The sequence below is a fragment of the Pleurodeles waltl genome, chromosome 5, assembly GCF_031143425.1.
Source record: "Pleurodeles waltl isolate 20211129_DDA chromosome 5, aPleWal1.hap1.20221129, whole genome shotgun sequence".
Lineage (NCBI taxonomy): Eukaryota > Metazoa > Chordata > Amphibia > Caudata > Salamandridae > Pleurodeles > Pleurodeles waltl.
The window spans coordinates 302704180-302729144 of NC_090444.1; the positions used below are offsets into that span (position 1 = coordinate 302704180).

The 24965-nt window shown below is 44.7% G+C and overlaps 1 protein-coding gene across 1 annotated transcript in view; it reads left to right on the forward strand.

Moving 5' to 3' along the window:
* GTF2A1L (general transcription factor IIA subunit 1 like) overlaps positions 1-24965 on the forward strand; it is a 986845-nt gene that overhangs the window by 494392 nt on the left and 467488 nt on the right. The window contains exon 5 of the mRNA XM_069234044.1: positions 15829-15922. Within this exon, the coding sequence (XP_069090145.1) occupies positions 15829-15922 (94 nt within the window). The remainder of the gene's footprint in view (positions 1-15828; positions 15923-24965) is intronic.

Below are 24965 nucleotides of genomic sequence, written 5' to 3' on the forward strand. Positions count from 1 at the left end.
GCAAAAAAGTACAGGGAAACCACACCAAGAGCTGCCAGGTCTAACCCGTGTACCCTATAGCTGAAAAACGGTAATACTACCCAAACTTTTTGGAGTTCTCATCACTAAGGCGGAAGAACCTGGAAAGACGATCATCGTTGGTGTGATCTGTTCCAGGGTGGTGTTGTACCGTAAAGTCAATTTTCTTTAGGGAGATGGAGCACCTCAACAGTTTAGGATTCTCAACCCTCATATGCATTACCCATCTGAGGGGCCTGTGGTGTGTCTGAACCTGGAAGTGAGTCCCATACAAGTAGGGTCTTAGCTTCTTCAGCGCTCAGACCACAGCAAAAACTTCCCTTGCTATTGCACTCCACTTCTGTTCCCTGGAAAGTAACCTCCTACTGATGAAGGCTACAGGTTGATGTAGGCCTTCTTTGTTCAGCTGTGAGAGCACACCTCCCACACCATGCTCTGAAGCATCTGTGTGCACCACAAACTCTTTGGAAAAGTCAGGAGCCTTTAGCCTGGGTGCCGTGCACATGGCCTCCTTTAGGGTGTCAAAAGAAGTCTGGCACACCTCAGTCCAGATCACTTGACGTGGCTGCTTCTGGGAAGTCAGCTCTGTCAAGGAAGCAACAATGGTGCCATACCCCTTGACAAATCTCCTGTAATATCTGCTGAGCCCTGAGAAGGCTCTTTCTTCATTTTGGGTTTTGGGTTTGACCAAGCCAGAATGGTGTACATTTTTGCTTGTAGGGGTGCCACCTGGTGTAATGATATGTGAATTTTGACCACTGATTCCACGTTGCACTTAGCCTAGCAGTACACCGTCACATTAGTGACCACCAGATTCATTTTGCCTAATGATTTTATTTTAGCAGTAGCCATTGCCATGTTAAAAGCTGCAAGTAGTTTTCCAGATTGTACAATGTGTATGTGCTTTTATTTTTTGTGTTTTTTCCCACCAAGGGCTTAGGCTGATAAGAATGTACTCAGACGGCAGGTAACATTTTTGTTTTGAATTGACACCTTGAGATTGTGGCCAAGTCCCGACGTGTTATTTTCAAAGCTGGCCTAAAGCAATTAGCATTTTTTGAATAAATAAACTTCTACAGGGAGTGGGAGGTTCTAAAATGTTAATCTCTTTGTTCAAAGTGTAAGAGGCCGAGACCAGATGGACCGGGGACAGAGAGTGTTTGCAGATCTCAGGCATATCCAGGACGCTGGAGTGTGTCATTCGTCCTGTGAGAATAATTGACCTCTCTCTCCTCGATCGATTCTGGGATCTGGCGATCTGATGCTGAATAGGAGGGAGCTGAAGCAGTGACGCCCTTGCCTCATGGTGATTCATATTTTTAAATGCATTATTTGCTTTGCATTATAATATAGATACATATATTTGCTGTGTATATTGCAGTAGAGAATCATTTGTACATGTTCTCATTTCATTGCTGTGACCATTTTTAAATATATGCTTTCAGCATGCTAATCTCCTTTTAGAAACCTTGCGCAGTGAAATAATAAATGTCTTCTTTGGACTAAGAAGCACATTCCAGAGATTTTTGTCAGTGCATGAGTGTTTCAGCTCGGTCACTAGTGGAGCAAAACATTTTGCCATAGTCGGACAGTCTAGATGGAGGTTGGAAGTTGAAAGTGTACGATTTAAAAGTGAAAATATGTTTTTATTCAGAGAGTTAAAGGAAGCACTGCAAACCTTTTTTGAAAATGCATGTGAAATTGAAATTGTAGGAAGGTGGCTCTGTATAGACTATTTCAAAGTAAGAAATAGTGTGCACAGAGTCCAAGGGTTCCCCTTAGAGGCAAGATAGTGGCAAAAGTAGATAATTCTAATGCTCTATTTTGTGGTAGTGTGGTTGAGCAGTAGGTTTATCAGAGGGTAGTGTTAAGCATTTGTTGTACACACACAGGCAATAAATGAGGAACACACACTCAGACTTACTCCAGGCCAATAGGTTTTTATATTGAAAAATATATTTTCTTAGTTTATTTAAATCTGGAACCTGTGGTTCTTTACAGTAAACACTTCAAATGTAAGGTACTTCACTTAGATACTTTAGGAACTTTGAATAAAAGCAACATCATATACAGTCTTTGTAAAAATGGCAATAAGCTATTTTCAAAGTGGACACTGTGCAAAAATCAACAGTTCCTGGGGGAGGTAAGTAAATGTTAGATTAGGAGGTAAGTAAAACACTTACAAGGCTCAGTTCTGGGGCATGGGCAGCCCACAAGGCAACCCCAAAGTTACCACACCAGCAGCTCAGGGCCGGTCAGGTGCAGAGGTCAAAGAGGAGCCCAAAACACATAGGCGCCTATGGAGAACAGGGGTGCACCGGTTCCAGTCTGCCAGCAGGTAAGTACCTGCATCCTCGGGGGCAGACCAGGGGGGTTTGTAGAGCACTGGGGGGGGACACAAGTAGGCACACAAAACACACCCTCAGCGGCACAGGGGTGGCCGGGTGCAGTGTGCAAAGCAGGCGTCTGTATTCAGGAAGGAAACAATGGAGGGTCCTGGGGGTCACTCTAGCAGTGCAGGCAGGCGCAGGGGGGGCTTCTTGGGACAGCCACCACCTGGGCAAGGCAGAGGGTTGCCTGGGGGTCACTCCTGCGCTGAAGTGAGGTTCCTTCAGGTCCTGAGGGCTGCGGGTGCAGTGTTGGTTCGCAGCGTTGGGTCCCTTGTTACAGGCAGTCGCGGTCAGGGGGAGCCTCTGGATTCTCTCTGCAGGTGGCGCTGTGGGGGCTCAGGGGGGGTCGTCTCTGGTTACTCACGGGCTCGCAGTTGCCGGGGAGTCCTCCCTGAGGTGTTTGTTCTCTGGATCTCAAGCCGGGGGCGTCAGGTGCAGAGTGAGAAGTCTCACACTTCCGGCGGGAGTCGTGCATTCTTTGGAAGTTGCTTCTTTGTTGCAAAGAAGTAGCCGGTTTTGAACAGGGCCGCTGTTCACTGGAGTTTCTTGGTCCTTTAGTCCAGGGCAGTCCTCTGAGGCTTCAGAGGTCGCTGGTCCCTGTCGCTGGTTGCAGGTTTTCGAAGTTGGAGACAGGCCGGTAGGGCTGGGACCAAAGCAGTTGTCGTCTTCCTCCTCCTCTGCAGGCTTGTAGGTCAGCAGTCCTTCTTGTTTCTTCAGATTGCAGGAATCTAGTTTCCTAGGTTCTGGGGTGCCCCTAAATACTGAATTTAGGGGCGTGTTTAGGTCTGGGAGGGCAGTAGCCAATGGCTACTGTCTTTGAGGGTGGCTACACCCACTTTGTGCCTCCTCCCTGAGGGGGAGGGGGGCACATCCCTATTCCTATTGGGGGAATCCTCCAAAACCAAGATGGAGGATTTCTAAAGGCAGGGGTCACCTCTGCTCAGGGCACCTTAGGGGCTGTCCTGACTGGTGGGTGGTAACTCCTTGTTTTTCTCATTATCTCCCCTGGACTTGCTGCCAAAAGTGGGGGCTGTGTCCAGGGGGCGGGCATCTCCACTAGCTGTAGTGCCCTGGGGCATTGTAACACAAAGCCTTAGCCTTTGATACACACTGCTAGGTGTTACAGTTCCTGCAGGGGGGAGGTGTGAAGCACCTCCACCCAGAGCACGCTTTGTTTCTGGCCTCAGAGGGCACAATGGCCCTCACCCCAGTGGGTCAGAAACTCGTCTCTCAGCAGCAGGCTGGCACAGACCAATCAGTCCTGCACTGAAGGATTGGGTAAAATACAGGGGGATGCCCTCTGTGTGCATTTTTTAATAAATCCAACACTGGCATCAGTGTGGGTTTATTATTCTGAGAAGTTTGATACCAAACTTCCCAGTATTCAGTGTAGCCATTATGGAGCTGTGGAGTTAGTTTTTAACAAACTCCCAGACCATATACTTAATATAGCCACACTGTACTTACAATGTCTAAGAATAGACTTAGGCACTGTAGGGGCATATTGCTCGTGCAGCTATGCCCTCACCTGTGGTATAGTGCACCCTGCCTTAGGGCTGTAAGGCCTGCTAGAGGGGTGACTTACCTATGCCACAGGCAGTATTTTGTGGGCATGGCATCCTGAGGGGGATGCCATGTCGACTTTGCATTTTTCTCCCCACCAACACACACAATCTACAATGGCAGTGTGCATGTGTTAGGTGAGGGGTCCCTTAGGTTGGCACAACATATACTGCAGCCCTTAGGGACCTTCCCTGGTCACAGGGCCCTTGGTACCACTGGTACCTTTTACAAGGGACTTTTCTGTGTGCCAGGGGTGTGCCAATTGTGGAAACAATGGTACATTTTTAGTGAAAGAACACTGGTGTTGGGGCCTGGTTAGCAGGGTCCCAGCACACTTCTGTCAAGTCAGCATCAATATCAGGCAAAAAGTGGAGGGGTAACTGCAACACGGAGCCATTTTCCTACAGAAATGCCCTGTGATTTCATGGCAAATGTGTTTTCTTGTTTATCAGGACTTTCTAAATGTTGGGATCGGTGCTTGGATAAAACAGAATTCATAACTCTAGCTATGTTTAGAAAAGGTGCTTTTTGAACGGAAAGATGACCCTTTTGTTCTTGACAGGAGGGCTTGGATACTTTTGTCTGCTCACAAAAAAATGCATGAGAGACGTTCTGCACCTCCCCAGCAACATTCTCCTCCCCTGTGGGCCCATCAGTCTCCTTTGCTGCCAGCCAGGCCCTCAGCACCTTTTGCAGCTCCTCCTTTTTAGTGAGGTTTTTAATAGGACATTTGACCTCTCTGCAGAAAATTTTGAGCTGAGGCACCATATAGGTCTCCAACCTCTCTTACTCAAACACTACTTCTGCAGCTCCAACTGATGGCTCACCAGACTGAGACATGATTGTGAGTAAGGCTCAACAAAGTTGCAGAATTTCAGAATGCAAGGGAAGTCTAAAAAAGAAAAAAAACAAGAGAAAAAATTGTAGGTTGCTGTGTAATGTTCTTCAGTAAAACAGAAGCGTACACCAATCACTGTATGTCAAGTACAAATACAAGTCCTATCCTCACCACTGATCACCAATGTTGGAAATGGGGTCTCTAGTTGGCAGTCAGTTTTCACTGTATCTAAGCAGGGACCCTCACTCTAGTCAGGGAAAGGGTGATACACCCTAGGATAACCCCTGCTGACCTCCTTGGTAGCTTGGCAGACTTATCTGAGGCAATGTCTAAAGTATTTGTACAAACACACACGATAACACAGTGAAAACACCACAAAAGCACTCAACACATCAGTTTAGTAAAATAGCCAATAGTTATGAGTAAAACAAGTCAAAACAATAAAAATCCACAGGCACAGAATGGTTAAACAAGAACATGCCCACTTCTTAAAAGTGGCATTTTCAAACAGACAATCTAAAAACCAACTTCACCAAAAGATGTATTTTTAAATTATGAGTTCAGAGACCACAAACTCCATGTCTCTGCTCCCAATGGGAAACTGCACTTAAAAGATATGTCATATTTAAAGGCAATACCCATGTTAACCTATTAGATACATAGGCCTTGGAATAGCGAAAAACAAATTTGTCAGTATTTCACTATCTGGACATGTAAAACACAACAGTACATGTCCTACCTTTTAATTACACTGTGCCTTGCCAATGTGGTCACCTAGGGCCTAACTTAGGGGTGACTTACTTGTAGTGAAAGGGAAGGTTTGGGCCTGGCAAGTGGGTACGCTTGCCAGGCCGAATTGACAATGCAAAACTGCACACTCAGACACCGCAGAAGCAGAACTGAGATGTATTTATAGGGCTACTCATGTGGGTGGCACAATCGGCGCTGCAGGTCCACTAATAGCATTCGATTTACAGGCCCTGGGCACACATAGTGCACTTTACTCTTTACTTACCAGTAAATCAGATGTGGCAATTATGGAAAACCAATTACCAATATCTTTTTTTAGAAAGAGGACACTTGCACTTTAGCACTGGTTTGCAATGGTAAAGTGCCGAGAGTATCAAAACTAACAAAAACGAATTACACCACAGGATCCAAAAAACAGTGCGTCAGATGCAAAGAAAAGTACAGGGAAACCACAGCAAGAGCTGCCAGGTGTAGCATGTGTCTTGCTTTGCGACATGTACTTTCTGTGGACATTAATCTGAAGGTGTGCCTGATGATTGTTCATTACCGGAACTGTCCCATGAGACTGACTGCGGTTGCTATGTGATGCCTTCCATGAGCTGCCCATTGTGAATTTAGTGGCTCCCGGTGCCCCAACATCTGGCAAAGCAAAGAATACTTTCTCTGCTGCAGCTCTGACAGAGACGATGGGTCACTTCAGCTCCTTCCACCTTTTGAACAAGGCTTTGGAGGTTTTATCGTTTGCTGAAGTGGGGCCTATCCTGGATTCCATCTCCACTGATGTGTTTGATGACCTCATGCGGGATTCTGATGGGTTTTAAATTGGCACTTTTTTACAAATTCAATAAATTGACTTGTTTTCATTTCGCCTTATGCTTTGGCCTAGTCTGCTTGTTACATGAACATTTAATCTCTTTTATGTACATATCTTATATGATGCTTGCTTTTAAATTAGCTGTTTTATATTTGTATTCATTTTAGATATCGGACGCTATACTCTTGTACCAACAAGGGGAGGTTGTTGTGGGTTCTCTTTAGTGCCTGGGTTGGACACCCTTATTTTAGCATTAGGCCTGTAACTTGTGCCTTTAACACATAGACACATTTTTATTCATTTTTATATTTATTAGCACAGTCAGCTTTCAACTCTTTTTTTTTTTTAAATACTTTAATAAGCTGCTTCTTTCTGAGAAGACATAGTTGTTAGCACTGCACAAATTTCAGTTGGTGCTCTGTTAAGGCTGTCAAGTTCGGTACGTGCTATTCTTACTGGTAGTGCTGCTCCGATAGCCAGTCCCCATTTTTTAGACACATTATCACGTCAGGTCTGTTCCTGGAACACAGTAGGATTTATTATGTAAACACCACATGGGTCTAAGGGGGGGCAGAGGGCATTCGTCAAGGCTGTGTTGCGACGTACACCATTCCATTGACAGCTTCACTGATCCTGGCGCCAACTCTTACCCAACTGAGAGAATTGTCATCCGGACAGCAAGCAGACCCTTGCCAGCCTTTTTGGGTATGTGGTTAGGGTCCCTCTCTTAGACCGGGATAGGCAGAAGGGTTACCACAGCTATGCTCTCAGATTACACACGTATGTAGGAATCATTGATTTTTTTTTTTTTTTTTTTTATAGAAGCTGTTTTATTGTTTTTTTTGTTTAGAGTTATCCAACATATACAGCAGGTTAAATGCGACCCGCATGAAACAGTAAACAACATTAACAATAAACTAGATCAATACCACATTCAATCAGTTGTCTCATAGAGTGTTAAGGCTTTCTCAATATGACCTGCTTATTTATACCTCCTCATCAGTAGAGTCTTCCGTGGACGGGCTAACACCTGTTTCAAATTTAGTCATTAGTATATTCCAGGCTTGAAGGTCATCTACAGTTTTATCATCGATTCTCACCTGCTTAAGCCATATTTCCTCAACCACCACCAATTCGATAACATCTTTTTCCAGTGATTTACTTGTGGTCCCTGTTGGCCAAGCCAATTAATAGCCACACTGCGCTTGACCAAAAGGAGTGTCAAATGAGTGAATTTGCATTCCATTTTTAGCACCTTATTTTACTGTATGTCCCCCAGTAAACAAGCAGTTGGAGTAAGCTCAATATGTATCCCGCATTTATCTTTAACGTGTGGCATCTCCTCCCAGAACCCACGAACATACATGGGGATACAGGGAGTGTTGCAGCCCAAGCCCCAAGCAACATTGGAAAAAACACAGTAAGTCTCCTGGGTCATTGAGTCCATGACCCCAGAAGAACTTACTATATATTTTTTAAGTGTTTCCCAGGCCGTAGCTTTTACTCTAAAGCTGGAAGTGCCATCTGGGGCTTGGCTTGTTGGCATCATTTAGGGCCAGATGTAGGTAGCGTTTTGCATGGCGCAAACTGCGAAAATCGCAGTTTGCGCCATGCAAAAGCGCATTGCGATGAACATTCCCATTTTGCGAGTCGGTACTGACTCGCAAAATGGAAATCCGACTCGCAAATAGGAAGGGGTGTTCCCTTCCTATTTGCGACTCGCACCGTGATGCAGGATTGCTTTGTGACTGCGAATGCGGTCACAAAGCAATTCACAGTTTGGTAACCCATTCGCAAGAGGGAAGGGGTCCCCATGGGACCCCTTCCCCTTTGTGAATGTTACCATAAATGTTTTTTCAGAGCAGGCAGTGGTGCAATGGACCACTGCCTACTCTGAAAAAACGAAACCAAATGGTTTCGTAATTTTTTTTGTATTGCAACTCGTTTTCCCTTAAGGAAAACGGGCTGCAATACAAAAAAAAACTGCTTTATTTAAAAAGAAGTCACAGACATGGACTCCAGCTGCCCACCATCCCTGTGAGTGCAGGGAATCTCAATAGGGTCACAAAATGCAACCCACCTCATTAATATTGATGAGATGGGTCTTTGCGACTCCATTGAGATTCACAGACGGTGTCTGAGACACTGTTCTGCATCCGATTTTTCGATTTGGAAATTGTGAGTCGCACCAACTCGCGATTTCCGAATCGCAAAATCGGAATTTGCTACTTCTGGCCCTTAATGTGGCCTGAAGAGGTATGAAAAAAGACAAATTGTCCTCTTGTGGTTGTTTTTATAATTGCTTTTTTTGGGGATGACAGAATCAAAGACATTATTTTTATTTTAGTAAAAAAAAAAAAAAAAAGACTTTTCAGTTCAAGTTTTGTTAACCACAAAATATAACAAGAAAGTTAAGTAAAAAGAAAGATACATAAATGTTTTTAATAGCCCTTTATTAGACATATTTCAGTACTGAATATTAATAAACATAGCAATGTGTGAATTATTGATATATACATTTAGATCACATTTTTGGTAATTTTTGAAGATAGATAATAGATCTGTTTTACATATATTCTTACCGGTTGATTAAGCCAGTAGGATTACTTTGTAAACTTTAGTGCTGCAGAAGGCCATGTGTGCCACAGGGTTGGCTGTTGAGAGGCCAGGTCCTGCAGCGAACCCCGCCCTGTAGGCAGTGGGTTAGCTGCTGGCGAAGTGTTTGGACACAGTGCCTAGTCAGCGGCACGCACCGGTCAGTTTGCTTTGCATATGGTTATAAAATATTACTTTAAGTTAAAAAAAATAAAAATAAAAAAAATCACTAGAAATTCATTGGTTAAAGGTTATAGTTAGGTGAAGATATCAGTTAAAACATCCCCATTTTAAATGTACAAAACCACTGAAATTCCACAGTTATAGTTATCTCAGGGAACTATAACTAGTATCCTAAACTGCCTATAACTCGCCCGTGCAATGTATTGTTTTCTCATCAATAATTTCATTTCAAAATGTTGCAGTGATATTATCAATGATGTCATAGAAGATGTCAAGAATTATGTGATACGTAGGGTAATTAGCAGTGCATGGCGAGGGCGTGAGTTAGTTACCTTGAGGCAGGAGTAAAATGTTAATTATTATGGGCACATTATGTAACCGGTGCTTAGTGTCCTCTTAAGAGAGACCAAGAATTGGATGAGCATGTAATCTGAACACCTTTATGACGCACTGGCAGGCGCAGTGAGAGCATCATACTGTCTGCAGTCTGGACTCCAGAGCTCTCAATTTTTGCCCCACTGTGAACACCTGGAGGCAGCACAGTTCACAGTATCCACTGTACACAGGTTCAAATGTGGCGTGAGACAGTACTGAAGCACACCATCATGGAAAAAGCCAATACTTTGAAGGAATGCTGGATACAAAGTATAATGTGAAATTCTGTACCCCATCGTGAACACCCACCCACAACCTGAATGCAAATCCCCACAGCCTTTCTGGTGCTGGATGCATTGATGTGACCTCCCCACCCGAAACCCCTCTAACCCCCCCCCGGTCCCCACCAAGCACATGATGGGTTTCCACGTGAGGGGGGCCATGTTAACCTCTTAAGTGCGGGTGTCGGCCACTGGCCGACGCCCACACACCCTCCCTGGTGCGGGTCACGACCAGTGGCCGACACCAGGAAGGGCATTAACGCACCCGAGGATTATTATTATTTTTTTTTTTTTACTCCCCCCGGGAGACACGGAAGCTACTGTGTCTCCCCCCGCCCCCCACCCGCCCCTTTGTGACGTTTTCCCCATGAAATCAGGAAGCAGCCTTGCGGCCGCTTCCTGCTTTCATGGGGAAAACGGCCTTTTACACGTTCGGGAAGGCCTCGTAAGAAAGGGGAGACACTCCCCTTTCTTACGAGGCCTTCCTGAAAGTGTTTCCTGACCCCCGGTCGCAGCTGTGCTGCGATCGGGGGCCAGGAAACACTTTCAGGTTTCCTGGCTCCCCCGATCGCAGCACAGCTGCGATCGGGGGGGTCAGGAAACATTTTGAAAAGGCCTCGTAAGAAAGGGGAGACTCTCCCCTTTCTTACGAGGCCTTCTGAAACGGTTTCCTGGCCCCCGATCGCAGCACAGCTGCGATCGGGGGCCAGGAAACCCCACTAGACACCAGGGATTTCACTTTTGGGGGGCGGCCCCCCCCCAGAAAACGGGCCGCCCCCCCCCCCCCCGGCATAATTTATTTTTATTAAAAAAAAAGGTAGGTGCCCCCTGGGGATTTAAAAAAAAAAAAAAAAAACAATGAAATGACAGGGGGTCGCCCGTATGTAGATATATATATATATATATATATTTATATATAGGTAGATCTGTATCAAAGAGATTTATAAAGCGCGCTACTCACCTGTGAGGGTCTCAAGGCGCTGGGGGGGGGACGGGGGGAGGGAAAGGGGCTAGGAGGTTCACTGTTCAAAAAGCCAGGTTTTGAGGCCCTTCCTGAAAAGAAGTAGGTTTTGGGTCTTGCGAATGTGGGTTGTGAGTGCGTTCCATGTTTTGGGTGCAATGTAGGAGAAGGATCTGCCCCCGGTGGTGGTGTGTTTGATGCGGGGGACAGAGGCGAGAGAGAGGTCAGCTGAGCGGACGTTTCGTGTGGGGGTGTGGAAGGTGACTCTCGTTGAGGTAGGCAGGGCCTGTGTTGTGGAGTGATTTGTGTGCGAGGATGAGGATCTTGAAGGTGATCCTTTTGTCAATGGGGAGCCAGTGGAGGGATTTGAGGTGTGGAGAGATGTGTTCGTGTCGGCGGAGGTCGAGGATGAATCGTGCTGCTGAGTTCTGGATGCGTGTAGTTTGCACTTGAGTTTGAGTGGTGCCGGCGTAGAGGGCGTTTCTGTAATCAAGCCTGCTGATGATGAGTGCGTGAGTGACAGTTTTTCTGGTCTCTGTGGGGATCCATTTGAATGTTTTTCAGTATACGGAGTTTGTTGAAGCATGAGGAGGTAAGAGCGTTGATTTGTTGGGTCATAGAGAGGGAGGAGTCTAGGATGATGCTGAGGTTGCGTGCGTAGTTGGCGGGGGTGGGTGCAGGGCCTAGCGTGGTGGGCCACCATGGGGGGTCCCAGGTTTTTTTGGTGAGGGCCAAAGAGGATTATTTCGGTTTTGCTTGAGTTGAGTTTCAGGTGGTTGGCTGTCATATATACATCACTTTTGTCAATATGTGTGTGGTTTCCCTGGGGGGAAAAGGGTCTGACTTGTCTAGTGGCAGTTTTAGTGCCATAAAGAAGCGCAGAAGGTTTATATGCCTACTGCAAAGAGCACATCTGTATTTTATGTAAATAGCTGAGTACATTAGTAAAGTCTATGGAGAGATGAAGGGCACTTTTGCTGGGTGGTAATGAGGGAATCCGAGGAGGAGGGAGTGGGAGCACCAATAATGATTGTTGGACTGGGCGCAGGAGGTGCTAAAGACTGTGACGAATGGTATGTGACAAGGTGTTTTTTGAGTGTCTTGAAAGTACGTGCTGATTGAGGGAAGAAGCGCAGGTAAGGTGGCCTCTACTGTTGCACGTATCTCACACACACCATCGATTTTGTGACTGTCTACGTAGGCTAGTGTTTTAGAGCAACAGTTTAGCCAATAGCAGAGATGGCATCTTGATGGATGACTGCTGCCTGCACTCGGGTTATAGAGGACCGCTCTGACATAGGATCAGAGACTGAGACATCAGATACTGAGACAGCATCTGAGGGATAGGACAATGGCGCAGACTCTGGGAGTGATTTTTCAGTCAGAGGAGTCCCATTCGAAAACTCCTCTTCCAGTACATTATGAGGGAGGTGATGAGGACAGTCCTGCTGTCCCTTCGCAAGATGTTCGTGCAACTGGGTAATAGTGGGTTAGGCCAACCCAGAGAGCAGGTGAATGCGGCGGCAAGCAGAGAGAGAGTGCTCTCTTGGGAGCTCACCAATTTAGTTCAGCCCCAAACTCCACCACCCAAATCATATTGTGGAGACATCAAAATTGTCTATGGCAAAACAAACTGGTTTTGTAAGGCAGGCACCTGTGTTTTTGGTCCTGGATTCGGCGGCCATATAGAGAAACACACTAAACCCAAACATTTCTGGAAACTAGACATTCGGGGGAGTCCACAGAGGTGTGACTTGTGTGGATTCCCCAAAGTTTTCTTACCCAGAATACCCTGCAAAGCTGAAATGTTGAAAAAAAACTCTATTTTTCTCGCATTTCTGTCACACAAACTACAGGAATATGCTGGGATCCACAACATTCCTACCACCCAGTGACTCCTCACCTGTCCTGATAAAAACACTACCCCACTTGAGTGCCTACACCTAGTGCCTGTGTCAGGAATGGATCACCCCAGGGTCAACAGCTGCCTCACGTAAGGACCAACATTGACCGTTGTGTGATCTATTCCTGTCGCAGGCACCAGGCCTAACCACACAAGTGAGGTATCATATTTATCGGGAGACTTGGGGGAACGCTGGGTGGAAGGAAATTTGTGGCTCCTCTCAGATTCCAGAACTTTCTGTCACCGAAATGTGAGGAAAACGTGGTATTTTAGCCACATTTTGAGGTTTGCAAAGGATTCTGGGTAACAGAACCTGGTCCGAGCCCCACAAGTCACCTCATCTTGGATTCCCCTGGGTTTCTAGTTTTCAAAAATGCGCTGGTTTGCTAGGTTTCCCCAGGTGCCGGCTGAGCTAGAGGCCAAAATCCACAGGTAGGCACTGTTTTCTATGAAAAAATGTGATGTGTCCACGTTCTGTTTTGGGGCATTTCCTGTCGCGGGCGCTAGGCCTACCCACACAAGTGAGGTATCATTTTTATCGGGAGACTTAGGGGAACGCCGGGTGGAAGGAAATTTGTGGCTCCTCTCAGATTCCAGAACTTTCTGTCACCGAAAGGTGAGGAAAACTTGTTTTTTTAGCCACTTTTTGAGGTTTGCAAAGGATTCTGGGTAACAGAACCTGGTCCGAGCCCCGCAAGTCACCCCTCCTTGGATTCCCCTAGGTCTCTAGTTTTCAGAAATGCACAGGTTTGGTAGGTTTCCCTATGTGCCGGCTGAGCTAGAGGCCAAAATCTACAGGTAGGCACTTCTCAAAAAACACCTCTGTTTTCTTCCAAAAATGTGGATGTGTCCACGTTGCGCTTTGGGGCGTTTCCTGTCGCTGGCGCTAGGCCTACCCACACAAGTGAGGTATCATTTTTATCGGGAGACTTGGGGGAACGCCGGGTGGAAGGAAATTTGTGGCTCCTCTCAGATTCCAGAACTCTCTGTCACCGAAATGTTAGGAAAACTTGTTTTTTTAGCCACTTTTTGAGGTTTGCAAAGGATTCTGGGTAACAGAACCTGGTCCGAGCCCCGCGAGTCACCCCTCCTTGGATTGCCCTAGGTCTCTAGTTTTCAGAAATGCACAGGTTTGGTAGGTTTCCCTATGTGCCGGCTGAGCTAGAGGCCAAAATCTACAGGTAGGCACTTTGGAAAAAACAGCTGTGTTTTCTATAAAAAAAATAGGATGTGTCCATGTTGTGTTTTGGGGCATTTCCTGTCGCGGGCACTAGGCCTACCCACACAAGTGAGGTATCATTTTTATCGGGAGACTTGGGGGAACACAGAATAGCAAAACAAGTGTTATTGCCCCTTATCTTTCTCTACATTTTTTCCTTCCAAATATAAGAGAGTGTGTAAAAAAGACGTCTATTTGAGAAATGCCCTGCAATTCACATGCTAGTATGGGCACCTCGGAATTCAGCGATGTGCAAATAACCACTGCTCCTCAAAACCTTATCTTGATCCCATTTTGGAAATGCAAAGGTTTTCTTGATACCTCTTTTTCACTCTTCATATTTCAGCAAATGAATTGCTGTATATCCAGTATAGAATGAAAACCAACTGCAGGGTGCAGCTCATTTATTGGCTCTGGGTACCTAGGGTTCTTGATGAACCTACAAGCCCTTTATATCCCCGCAACCAGAAGAGTCCAGCAGACAAAACGGTATATTGCTTTCAGAAATCTGACATCGCAGGAAAAAGTTACAGAGTAAAACATAAAGAAAAATGGCTGTTGTTTTCAGCTCAATTTCAATATTTTTTTATTTCAGCTGTTATTTTCTGTAGGAAAACCTTGTAGGATCTACACAAATGACCCCTTGCTGAATTTAGAATTTTGTCTAGTTTTCAGAAATGTTTAGCATTCCGGGATCCAGCATTGGTTTCACACCCATTCCTGTCACTAACTGGAAGGAGGCTGAAAGCACCAAATATAGTAGAAATGGGGTATGTCCCAGTAAAATGCCAAATTTGTGTTGAAAAATTTGGTTTTCTGATTCAAGTCTGCCCGTTCCTGAAAGGTGGGAAGATAGTGATTTCAGCACCAGAAACCCTTTGTTGATGGCATTTTCAGGGAAAAAACCACAAGCCTTCTTCGGCAGCCCTTTTTTCCCATTTTTTTTGAAAAAACTTAATTTTCACTGTATTTTGGCTATTTTCTTGGTCTCCTCCAGGGGACACCACCAACTCTGGGTACCATTAGAATCCCTAGGATGTTGGAAAAAAAGGACGCAAATTTGGCGTGGTTAGCTTATGTGGACAAAAAGTTATGAAGCCCTAAGCGCGAACTACCCCAAATAGCCAAAAAAGGGCTCAGCACTGGGGGGGGGGGGGGGAAGGCCCAGCAGCTAAGGGGTTAATAGGACCAAGTTCCTTGCTATTACAAGGTCACTACGAATAACCATTTAGTATTACTGGAATTGGTGGACAAGGAAGTCATTATTTTCACTGAAAGGTGCTATAATGCAGTATAATCTGGAGAGAACCAACCATAAATATTGTGAGAAGAAAATATAGGTTACTCACCACGAGTTGGAAGTAAGAGAGAAACCTTAGCTTGTACATGTAAGGAGTTATACAAATTGGTGTGGAAAGTAATAGCTGTGAGGATGGTACACAAAAAATGACCATAAATTTCATTCCTTTTATGAGAGGTATAATTATTTGCAACTCTTGACATACAATAGTGTTCTAGTGGTTGTACAGAGGAAAACACAATCTCTGTGCAGTTGTCTAAAGCCCTTTCATTTTGTGCTGTACATATTGATTTGGAAATGGACAAGAGCCTGGGTGAGCTACTGATTTCTCCAATTAATTACATCTGCCTGACATGGTAATATCAGTAATCTGTCAAACTGGTGAATATTAATACTAATGTTTTGTACCAACAGCTTTTCCAACATGATTTATTTGAATCAGAGATGAGTGCCAAATTCAAATAGTGAAAAAGCACTATGGTCATTTTTTGTTAAATTGTTCTGGTGTAGCCGGAAGGTTTATGCCATACTAATTTAGTAGTAACGACACTTAAATTAATGGCTATTGTTTCTCCAAATAGTTGCGAGAAAACATAAGTGCTGAAAAAATACATCCTTTTTTTTTCAACTGTTTATAGAGACCTTCGAGGTCGAGTACAACGTTTACTCTTCCTCCTGGAATCAGTTATCCCATCCATGTACCAGCTGGAGTGACGCTGCAAACAGCATCTGGTAAGAATACATCAATGAAGGTTTACTTTGAATGTTATATTTTACCCTTCAGAAAGAAATTGTTGCGAAAAGCAAATCACTAATGACATTAGATATTGCATTGGTTGTTAATAAAACATTTGCATTGATGAAAACGGGTTGCACATAACAGAATTTAACAGGGTGGAGTGATATCGGTCTTGCAGTACATTATATAAACATAGTCAGTCAAATTCCAATTAGGCTTATGCTATAAGGACTCTTAGTGAGAAGTCAAGAAGAGAAATCCCTGATTGGAGGCTTATGCAGTGTAATAATATCACTTGGTCAGAGCTACACACACAGCCATTACTCAGTACATTTACAGTATTGCATCTGTTGTTTATCCAAAAGATCTGTCAAATCATCACAAAATTTAGCAAGATTCCCAACTAAAATTAGATTTGCTCATGCTAAGCACTCTTTTGTGCAGAGTTTGTGTTCCACATCCTTAAAAGTAACATCAAGTGTGATTTGGGAGACAGAGGAATATAAGGGTTAAATGTGAGATCCACCTTTCGTCCTACAAGTAAGGATGAAGTCAAAAAACAAGCTTTGGTCATAGCTGTTCCTGATGGTGAGCCAACCCAAGTAAATAGTGCATCTGTTAAGACAACAAGGTAATATGGCAAGAATGTCTATGAAGATTTGTGGCAGGTTTCTGGAATGGGTGAATGTATTGTACTTTGGACTGACTTTGAAAGTGAGGACCGCACAGGTGGAATCTATAAGCTCTCTATGTGAGATGAACGAGGCATGTGTGCCCCCTCTTGCTTGTATTATTTGCATTGGAAGTATAGATGGTATTCTCTGTGCTTCCTGGTTCCCAATAGGGACAGCAGTCTTGATCCTATTCCAGACCTCAGGCTCTTGATCTTATACCTTTGCAAATAATTGTAAATATGTTATCTATGGCTCGGTCCTGCTGGTGCAGGAAGAGGAAAACTGGATCATGCCTCTCGTCCTACATTACGTATATTTCAACATATTGATGGGCGATCACAATGGGGATACCTTTGTTTTGCGGTAAGTACTGTGCACTGCCAGTTTACATTCCTTCTTTTGGATTGACATTGGTACCTTGAGCCTTCACTAAGAAAGGAGGGCCACCATAAACCCATACCTAGATGACTGGCTGCTCAAAGCCAGCTCACTGGAGATGTCACACCACCTGCAGGTAAAAGTGACTTTAGTGTTCTACTTGGGTTTTTCCATCAACATGCCCAAGTCCCACCTAGAACCTTATCATTGCCTCCTGTTTATAAGAACTGTACTGGACACACGTTGCGAGTCTTCTCCAAGAGTGTGGGACAGGTGGAGGATGCATCATTTTATGAGGGCACATCCTCCTTTTGTCCTCTATGCTTGTAGTGGCATATACTATTCTCTTTTAGGCATCTGTGTGCAATTCTCTGACCTAAGTCCTAAATCAAAAGTCTTCGGACGAGACAGAAGTGGGAAGCCCAGAATATGCCTGAGAGTGTTCAATATTACTCTCCCAAATGGGGCAAATTTGTAGCAGTCCCATCATACATAAATGGAATTTTCCACAGACCCTTTAGCAGTGAATCAAAGCACCTGAGGGGCATTGTGTATTTGAACTGGACTGTAGTGCTATTCATAAGTTAATTTGCAATGTATTTCTTTATTCCTCACTCTAATGGACTATTTGTGTATATTCCATCTAAGGAGGTCAGACTCTTTGTCCAGTCTGGGTGTTCAGGTATTTATCCCATCATCTTCTGTACACCCACCCTTCTGTCCTGGTTGCTTCTTCTAGTAACTTAAGAATGCTAGAGACTACAGCCTTTGAACCCATAAGGGTCCCCATCAGCTTCTCAAAAAGGCTTTTGTGTCTCAGGGCAGCACTTTTCTTCTTGAGTTGCATTACTTAATGCCTGAGTTGCACATAGGACAGCTTTTCTGTTTGCTCTAGACCATATGTGTTTTTGCATTGATTAAAGCACTGAATGACCACCACTGTGGAAAGATCAGGTATTGTCCAACATCCTCACTCATTTCAGTCCTGATAAGGACCTATGCTTAAAAGTTGTGTGAAATTTGTATTATACTGTATTGGGTGTATGGGGCGGAAAAGGTGGTAGTGAGTTGTAGTTTCTCTGCCACTGTGTCCCAGGCTGACAGAGTCCTGCCTTTGAATCCATGTTGGATCCCATAATGCTCTGACAAATACTGTGTACTTTATGAATTCCCAAATCTTGTTGTTTTTGATTTAGATCATTCATTATTGACCTCTATCTGTGAATCCCTAGTATTTTTTTAAACCTGGAAGTGCCAGGCCCCCCATATCTTTGCATTTTAACAACTTTTGAAGCACTCTGGCCCTGGATCCTTTCCAGACAAACCAGCCCACCATTTTAACCATTTGTTCAAAGAATGTACTATCTTTTTAAGGTACAGCATAAGTTCAACTCTACTGGTGTATAAAGCCCTGTGTTGGACATATATGGTGGTGAGCTTCCTCAGGTCTGGCATTGAAGGGTTATATACTGTTTCTCCTCCAGTCTGTCAGCTCTCTGCTTCTGAATTTTGTTACGGTGCGCAATCAGCAAAAGCATCCCCCCCACTACCGAAGGACTGATTTCTTATTGTCCCAATGGGCTGTCAACTTCAGTTTCATTAAGGTTAAATATTCCTTAACCTGTTCTGCTAAATCATCCTGTGATATGGAATCTCCGAGCAAGCTGTGTTTTTATGGGTGTCAGGCTGTGCAAGATCAGTAATACGTATGCAGGATTCAGGGACGTATCTTCAGGTGAGGTGGGGGTGTCTGGGGTGTTACACCCCACTAATAAATGTATTGCCTGGTAAATATTCGTGGAGAGGTGCTTTCAGTCCAGTATGGTGAGATGTCTGCTGGATTTCACAAGAAACCTTTACGTACACACAGACAAAAAATCATACTCTCTCCCTCTCTCTGTTTTGAATATCTCCCAAAAATAAATTAGGTATTTTACAAAATAGTGTTTTCTCTCACTTAGTACCCCTGACATTCTGGATTCTTTTCCTTTTCCACTGCCCCTTATGCCCCTTTCATGCACCTTGCTTGTCATGTAATGTAGTTTAACATCATATGCCAGTGTGATTGTTGGGAAATTCTGAATCTCACAACACACCAACCCCTCAGTCTTACTGCCCAAGCTACACCCCTGGCAGGATCTAAAAAGTACTATTGGGCTATTCATTGCTTTCTGAATGAGTGTAATTAGAAGGCTATTCACTAAGATTAAATGTATGCAAGTGTATATGTGGAAGCATGAGAGAAGAAAGAATGTTCTGTCCCATTGGGGTGTGGTTCCCACCAGCATCCCTCAATCTCACTTTCTTTAATTGTACCTTAGGCTTTTTCGAAAAGTTTGCTGTTGTATCTCCCAGCCTTTCCATCCTGTCTCGTGAGGAGTCCCATGCTGAACTGAAGTCCCCATTGAGAATAAATTACCCCCTACCCGTCCGATCTCCATAAGGAAGTCACTCAAAAAGTGGTTTTGCACTATGTTGGGAGCATGCAATGAGGCTATGGTAATTATCCTACCTTCTGTTCTACTTTGAAGTATAATGTTCCTACATTCCTTATCTGTTTTAGTGCCCACTATAGTTATAGAGAACATTCGTCATAGAAAAATGGAGACTCCCATTTTGTTTATGTACCACAGATAAATGATAGAGAGTGGGGTAACCTTTATGTTTCATCTTACTTTGATTCTTTTTTGGGAAGTGTTTCTTTTTTGTTTGAATCTCTTTATTGAAAAATTCAAGACAGATATGTAATACAGCAGCAACAAACTGCTAGCACAGGTGAATAGTAGATAATCCGGCATTGCATCACTCCAGTGTTCTCAACCACTGATCTCATATAACAAAGGCAGAATGAGGTGGGTTGAGGGAGAGTGCCCTGCCAGGTATTACATTTATAAGCCAGTTACAAGAAGAGGAAGGGGGAGAACATAAAACAAACATTTGTAATATAGTTGTAATCATGTACTACAAATGCGGTACGGGTCTGAGTAGACACCACGCAATAGTATTATGGGTCTAAAATGCATTTTGGGACTGTTTCATCCCTAGTCTCATGTGGGAGGCAGGTTTTGTTATTAGGTTACAAACACTTGTTAAGAGTCAAGTGAGTTTTGGAGGATGGAAGTGTGTTTCTTGAAGGCAAATAATGTCTGGGTGGGAGCTTTACATATATCTCCACACCCCCTGTTTTAACCTGCAAGTTGAGGCTCTTCACATTTTATGACTGGGCTTTCACAATCGTCTAATCTTGCAGCAGAGAGTGCTTTCTTTTACCAATCTAGGGTCAACCTATTAAGTGCCGAGGTAGTGAGCGCACACAAGTTCAGTGTCTTAGTCTGTGTCTTAGTCTGTGTCTCATTAGAAATGTGTGTGGGTTCCATATTGGACTGAATATACTTAACAATGTCCTCCCTCCCTCCCTTAACCACCCAAAATTCTGTAGAGCTCTGCTCCAAGATGGGATCCTAAAAAAAAACCATCAGCTTTTTCTCTAGCATTAACACAGGTTGTTGGAAGCAACCCTTTCTCCAGGGTCACCCCCAAACCTTTTGCCTTTTTAGCCCCTCTTTTTGCTGCTGTTTTTTTGTTGGCCGTATGACTCTGTGCTAAAGAGCATGTGCTCACTCCCCTAAAACATGGTTACATTGGTGTATCCACAGTTGGCATATTTAATTTACTCATAAGCCCCTAGTGAAGTGCGCTATATTTGCACCGGGCCTGTAAATTAAATGCTACCACTGGGCCTGCAGCACTGATTGTGCCACCACTTAAAGTAGCCTTTTAAACATGTCTCAGGCCTGCCACTGCAGATCCTGTATGTGCAGTTTCATTGCTTTGTCGACTTGCCATTTAAAACCCCATGCCAAACCTTAAACTCCCCTTTTATTACATAAGGATAAGACACACCTAAGGTAGGCTCTAGGTAGCCCACAGGGCAGGGTGCAGTGTAAATAAAAGGCAGGGCATATATTTTTTAATCCTGGTAATGAAAAACTCCAAAAAAAGTTTTTATTACTGTGAGGCCTACCCTTCTCATAGGATAGCACTGGGTGTTGTTATTACCCTTATCTAGTTTAATTCCTGATTCAGAAGGAGCAGGACTGTTGTGTTTTGTACCGATTGACTTGTAATAATAAATCCTCTTTAATGCTAAAGTTGGATTTATGATTACAACAATAAAAATTCAGCTTTTAGAAAGTTGGCATTTTTCTCCTCTTAAGCCCTATATGCCTCCTGCCTGCCTCCACTACACATCCGAGTTGGGTGACAGCTTGTCTTTGTGCATTTCCTCTGGACAGTGACACACAAAAGGAGCTGAAGTGTGCCAGTTGCAGGCTAATGGGCCTTTCTGAGCTAGATGGGAGGGAGCGGCTGACACTTGCACCTGAATAGGGCTGTATCTGTCTGAACACAAAGAGCTGCATTACTCTGTGTAGTGTGCTTGAAGCCAGAGCAGGGAAGAGGGTATCTGTGGGCACTTCAGAGCCCCTCTTTGAAGCCACTCCCACTTCAAAGACACCATTGGGTATAAGAACTGGACTTCTGGCCTTACCAAATCAGTACACTTCTGGACCTGGTGATACTCTGCCAGAAGGACTTACGTGCTGCTGAAAGGACTGCCACTCTGCTGAACTTTGCTGGACTCCTGTTTTGCTGTGCTTCCATACTGCCTGCTGCCCTCTCTTCCTGGGTGTGAGGAGGACTAGATCTGCATCTCCTCATCCCCAGAACCAGGTTACTCCAAGGGCTTGCTGGATTGCTTCTTGTTCTGAAGTCTCAAGGCCATCAAAGACATCCTTCAATTTTGCTTCAGGTGCTGGACTCTGCCAACTGTGAGTCCTGTCCTGACAGGATTCGCCAATCCATTTGTCGGCCTTGAAATGAGACTTTGCAGGTGTTGGTCCCAGGCACGGCTCCTCTGCTACGGCGGAGGAGCGTCCCCCCGACCTCCCTCCCAGGATTGGCAACAGGGCAGGCTGGGAGTCTGTGCCTGCAGCCTGTCTGCAGGAGAACAGCAGCGCGGTAGTGACGGTGGTGGCACAGTTAATTTTTTTTTTTTAAATTAACCCCCCCACACACACACACACACACACACACACACACACACACACACACACACACACACACACCCACCTGCCTGTGCATGCACTGCCCCACCCCTTTTTAGCACTGTGAGACGCTCCTGGTTGGTCTACAAAAATTGATGCATCAGTTCTGTTGTGCTGATTGGCACTGCTGCATCCTCCCTCGATGCACACACAACGCCACAGAGGTTGAGGACTCTGCATTGTTGACTGTGGCCCAGGATCGTGCCATCACCACCAGCCGGCGCTCATCCCCTTCACATTGCCAGTTGCGCGGCTCAATGATGGCGCATTGCCTTTATCGCAAGGGGTCCGAAGCCGCGTCCATGCTCACAGATCGTCAGCTGCGCGGTTCAACGACAACCCATCCCCAGACAGCGCGAATCAGAACCTATGCATCACCTCCTCTGCTCTTTGCATCGGATGTTTGATGTCAACTCAACCCTCCATCCATGGTACTGTTTCAGCTGGACAAGGTTGGTCCCTGTAGCCGGCCTGCGCTCCATTGTGGTCCGCCTGAACTTTGAATTTACCCCTGCCTGGGGTGACCAGAAATCCCCGGTTGGTGCTTTAATTTTCTAAGCACAACAGTTGCAGATATTATTTAATAAATCATATCTTGACTTCTACCTATTGAATGTTTGTTGTTCTGGTCCTGTTTTACTCATAAAAATGTATTCTGTTTTTCTACCTTGGTGTGGAGTCTTTTTGTGGTGTTTTCACTGTGTTACTGTAATTAAGTGTTGCACAAATACTTTAAACATTGCCTCTTAAGTTAAGCCCGGCTGCTCTGTGCCAAGTTACCAGAGGGTTACCTTAGGGTGTGTATCTGACTAGGATTGTGGTCCCTACTTGGACAGGTTGCATACCTCTGCCAACTAGAGACCCTATTTCTATCCCAGGTCTGAAGCACAGTAGAATATGCTCCCCCCTTGTTGTGCTACATCAGCACAATTGCACAATAACTTATGGCCCGTTCCTGTGACCTGTGCAATCATTGCATTAGGTAACCACAGTGTTTTCAACCAATTCTGAGGCGTTGCCTCAGTCTGTAGTCCTAATGTGCCCTGCAGCCGGCCAGCCGCTATCTCCTAAGTGAGAAAGTGCATTTGATCTCCCCATACCAAAGTGCTCGTAATAATTCACAGTCTTATCTATTGGCTCTACATTTTGTCTTCAGTTAAGGCAAGTCATATTCTTGGCATCCCTTTTGTCCATGACTTTTTGTCCTGGCTGGCTGTTGATTGATCTTTGTTTCTGCCACTGGCCAAAGTATGTTTGCCTGTCGGTGGTTCCCGTCTCAGTCTCCTCCACTTCCAAATCGTTATTTTTGCCACTTCTTTCCAGTCTTGGAAGTTATGGGTTATTGGTTGAACCTTACATACCAAATGGGTACGCACATCTGAATCAGATTTTTCAGATCAAAGTTTCTCTGCCACTTTTCTGAATCAGTTTGTCCTTTGTAGCATGCATTGTAAATAGATTGTAAATTGTCTTGAAAAAGAAAAGGTACAGCTTGGAGCACTTCTTCAAGTAATAGTGGTCCTTTCCCCTCACATTATGTGTCTGAGAGTTTTGTCTTGAATTAACTAAGCTCACACAATAAGTCCTGTCCAATAAAATGTTTGGGTTCTCGAGTCTAACTGTGATGTGAAGTCCATGAAGAAGGAAACCACTTCCTCTTGGCCGTTAACTCTGATACCCCCCCCCCCACACCTCTATTTCTATTTCTATGTCTTCAGTCTTCAACAGAGGTATATTTAGCTGTTCATCCATTTCTGACTTAGTCTGACCCTCAGTCTCCAGAATTCTACCTCCTGGCAGAGGTTGTCAGTATTTGACTAAAGCGACCTTTTTAGGTCAGAACTGCTTCACTCAAATTCCTTCCCCTGGTCCTCACTCAAGCCTTTCTGAAGGGCCTGCAAATAACTCTGCATGACATTTTCTTTTATCAGCATCTTTGCGTGAGAGCACTCTGAATCTTGATCTTTGTAACTTCCCTCCAGGAAGGCACCCCTGTCTTTGTATTGTGAAGGTTTGTAAGAAGGAGAGTAGTCCCTTTAACCCTTTCTGTGTTGCTGTTTTTGAGGGCATGCAGGACAAGATTAGGCTCAGAGGGTTTGCACAGTCTATGTTCTGGGTCACACATCTCTGTGACAATAGTGGTTCACTTATCATACTTCCAATCACGTATTGTTCAGTTGCTTCAGTCATCAACACAACCTTAGCTGTGGGTCTCCTTCATAAACATGGACAACAGGTGGCCTCGACTTCTAATCTCCAGAGAGTAGCTTCATGGAGTCCCTTCATTCTTGTCTTTATCTATTAGCAGGAGTCTTCAGCTTTGCTGAGCAAAACTCTGAATCACCCCCACCGAGACCTATCCTCTAGTTTCACGGGCCCCACCACTCTGCATACCTGCGCTCCCAAGCTCCAGATATGCCTGCTGTGTAGCTATTTGCCAACATCCAGTGTAGTCCTTGAAACAATGCAACTACATGTTTGTGCCCCCTCCCCCAACATGAACTGCTGCAACCTAATCAGCAAGACCCCTCCATTACATGTGCTATCTTGCACCAAGGACTTCTGGGACTTGGTGTGCCCGCCGCACAAACCTGTCCAGAGCTTCAGGGGGGTGGGAGATGGTAGGCACCTAATTTCTCACTTTAAGGACAGTTGTGACCGGGAAATGCTCCTCTGCTGCCGCTCGATACAGTACACCTCAATCATGTCAGGCCTCTCCTGCCTGCTCTTTCTGCTGGGCCTCAAGACCTCCTGCTATCTTGCTGGCTGCTGCTTGCCCCCACAGCCTGTAGATCCTCCTCTATCAATGTGTGTTGTGTAGCCATTTTAGTTATAGCTTCATACACGTTATTTTAGCAAACTAGGCCTGCTGCTGTGCA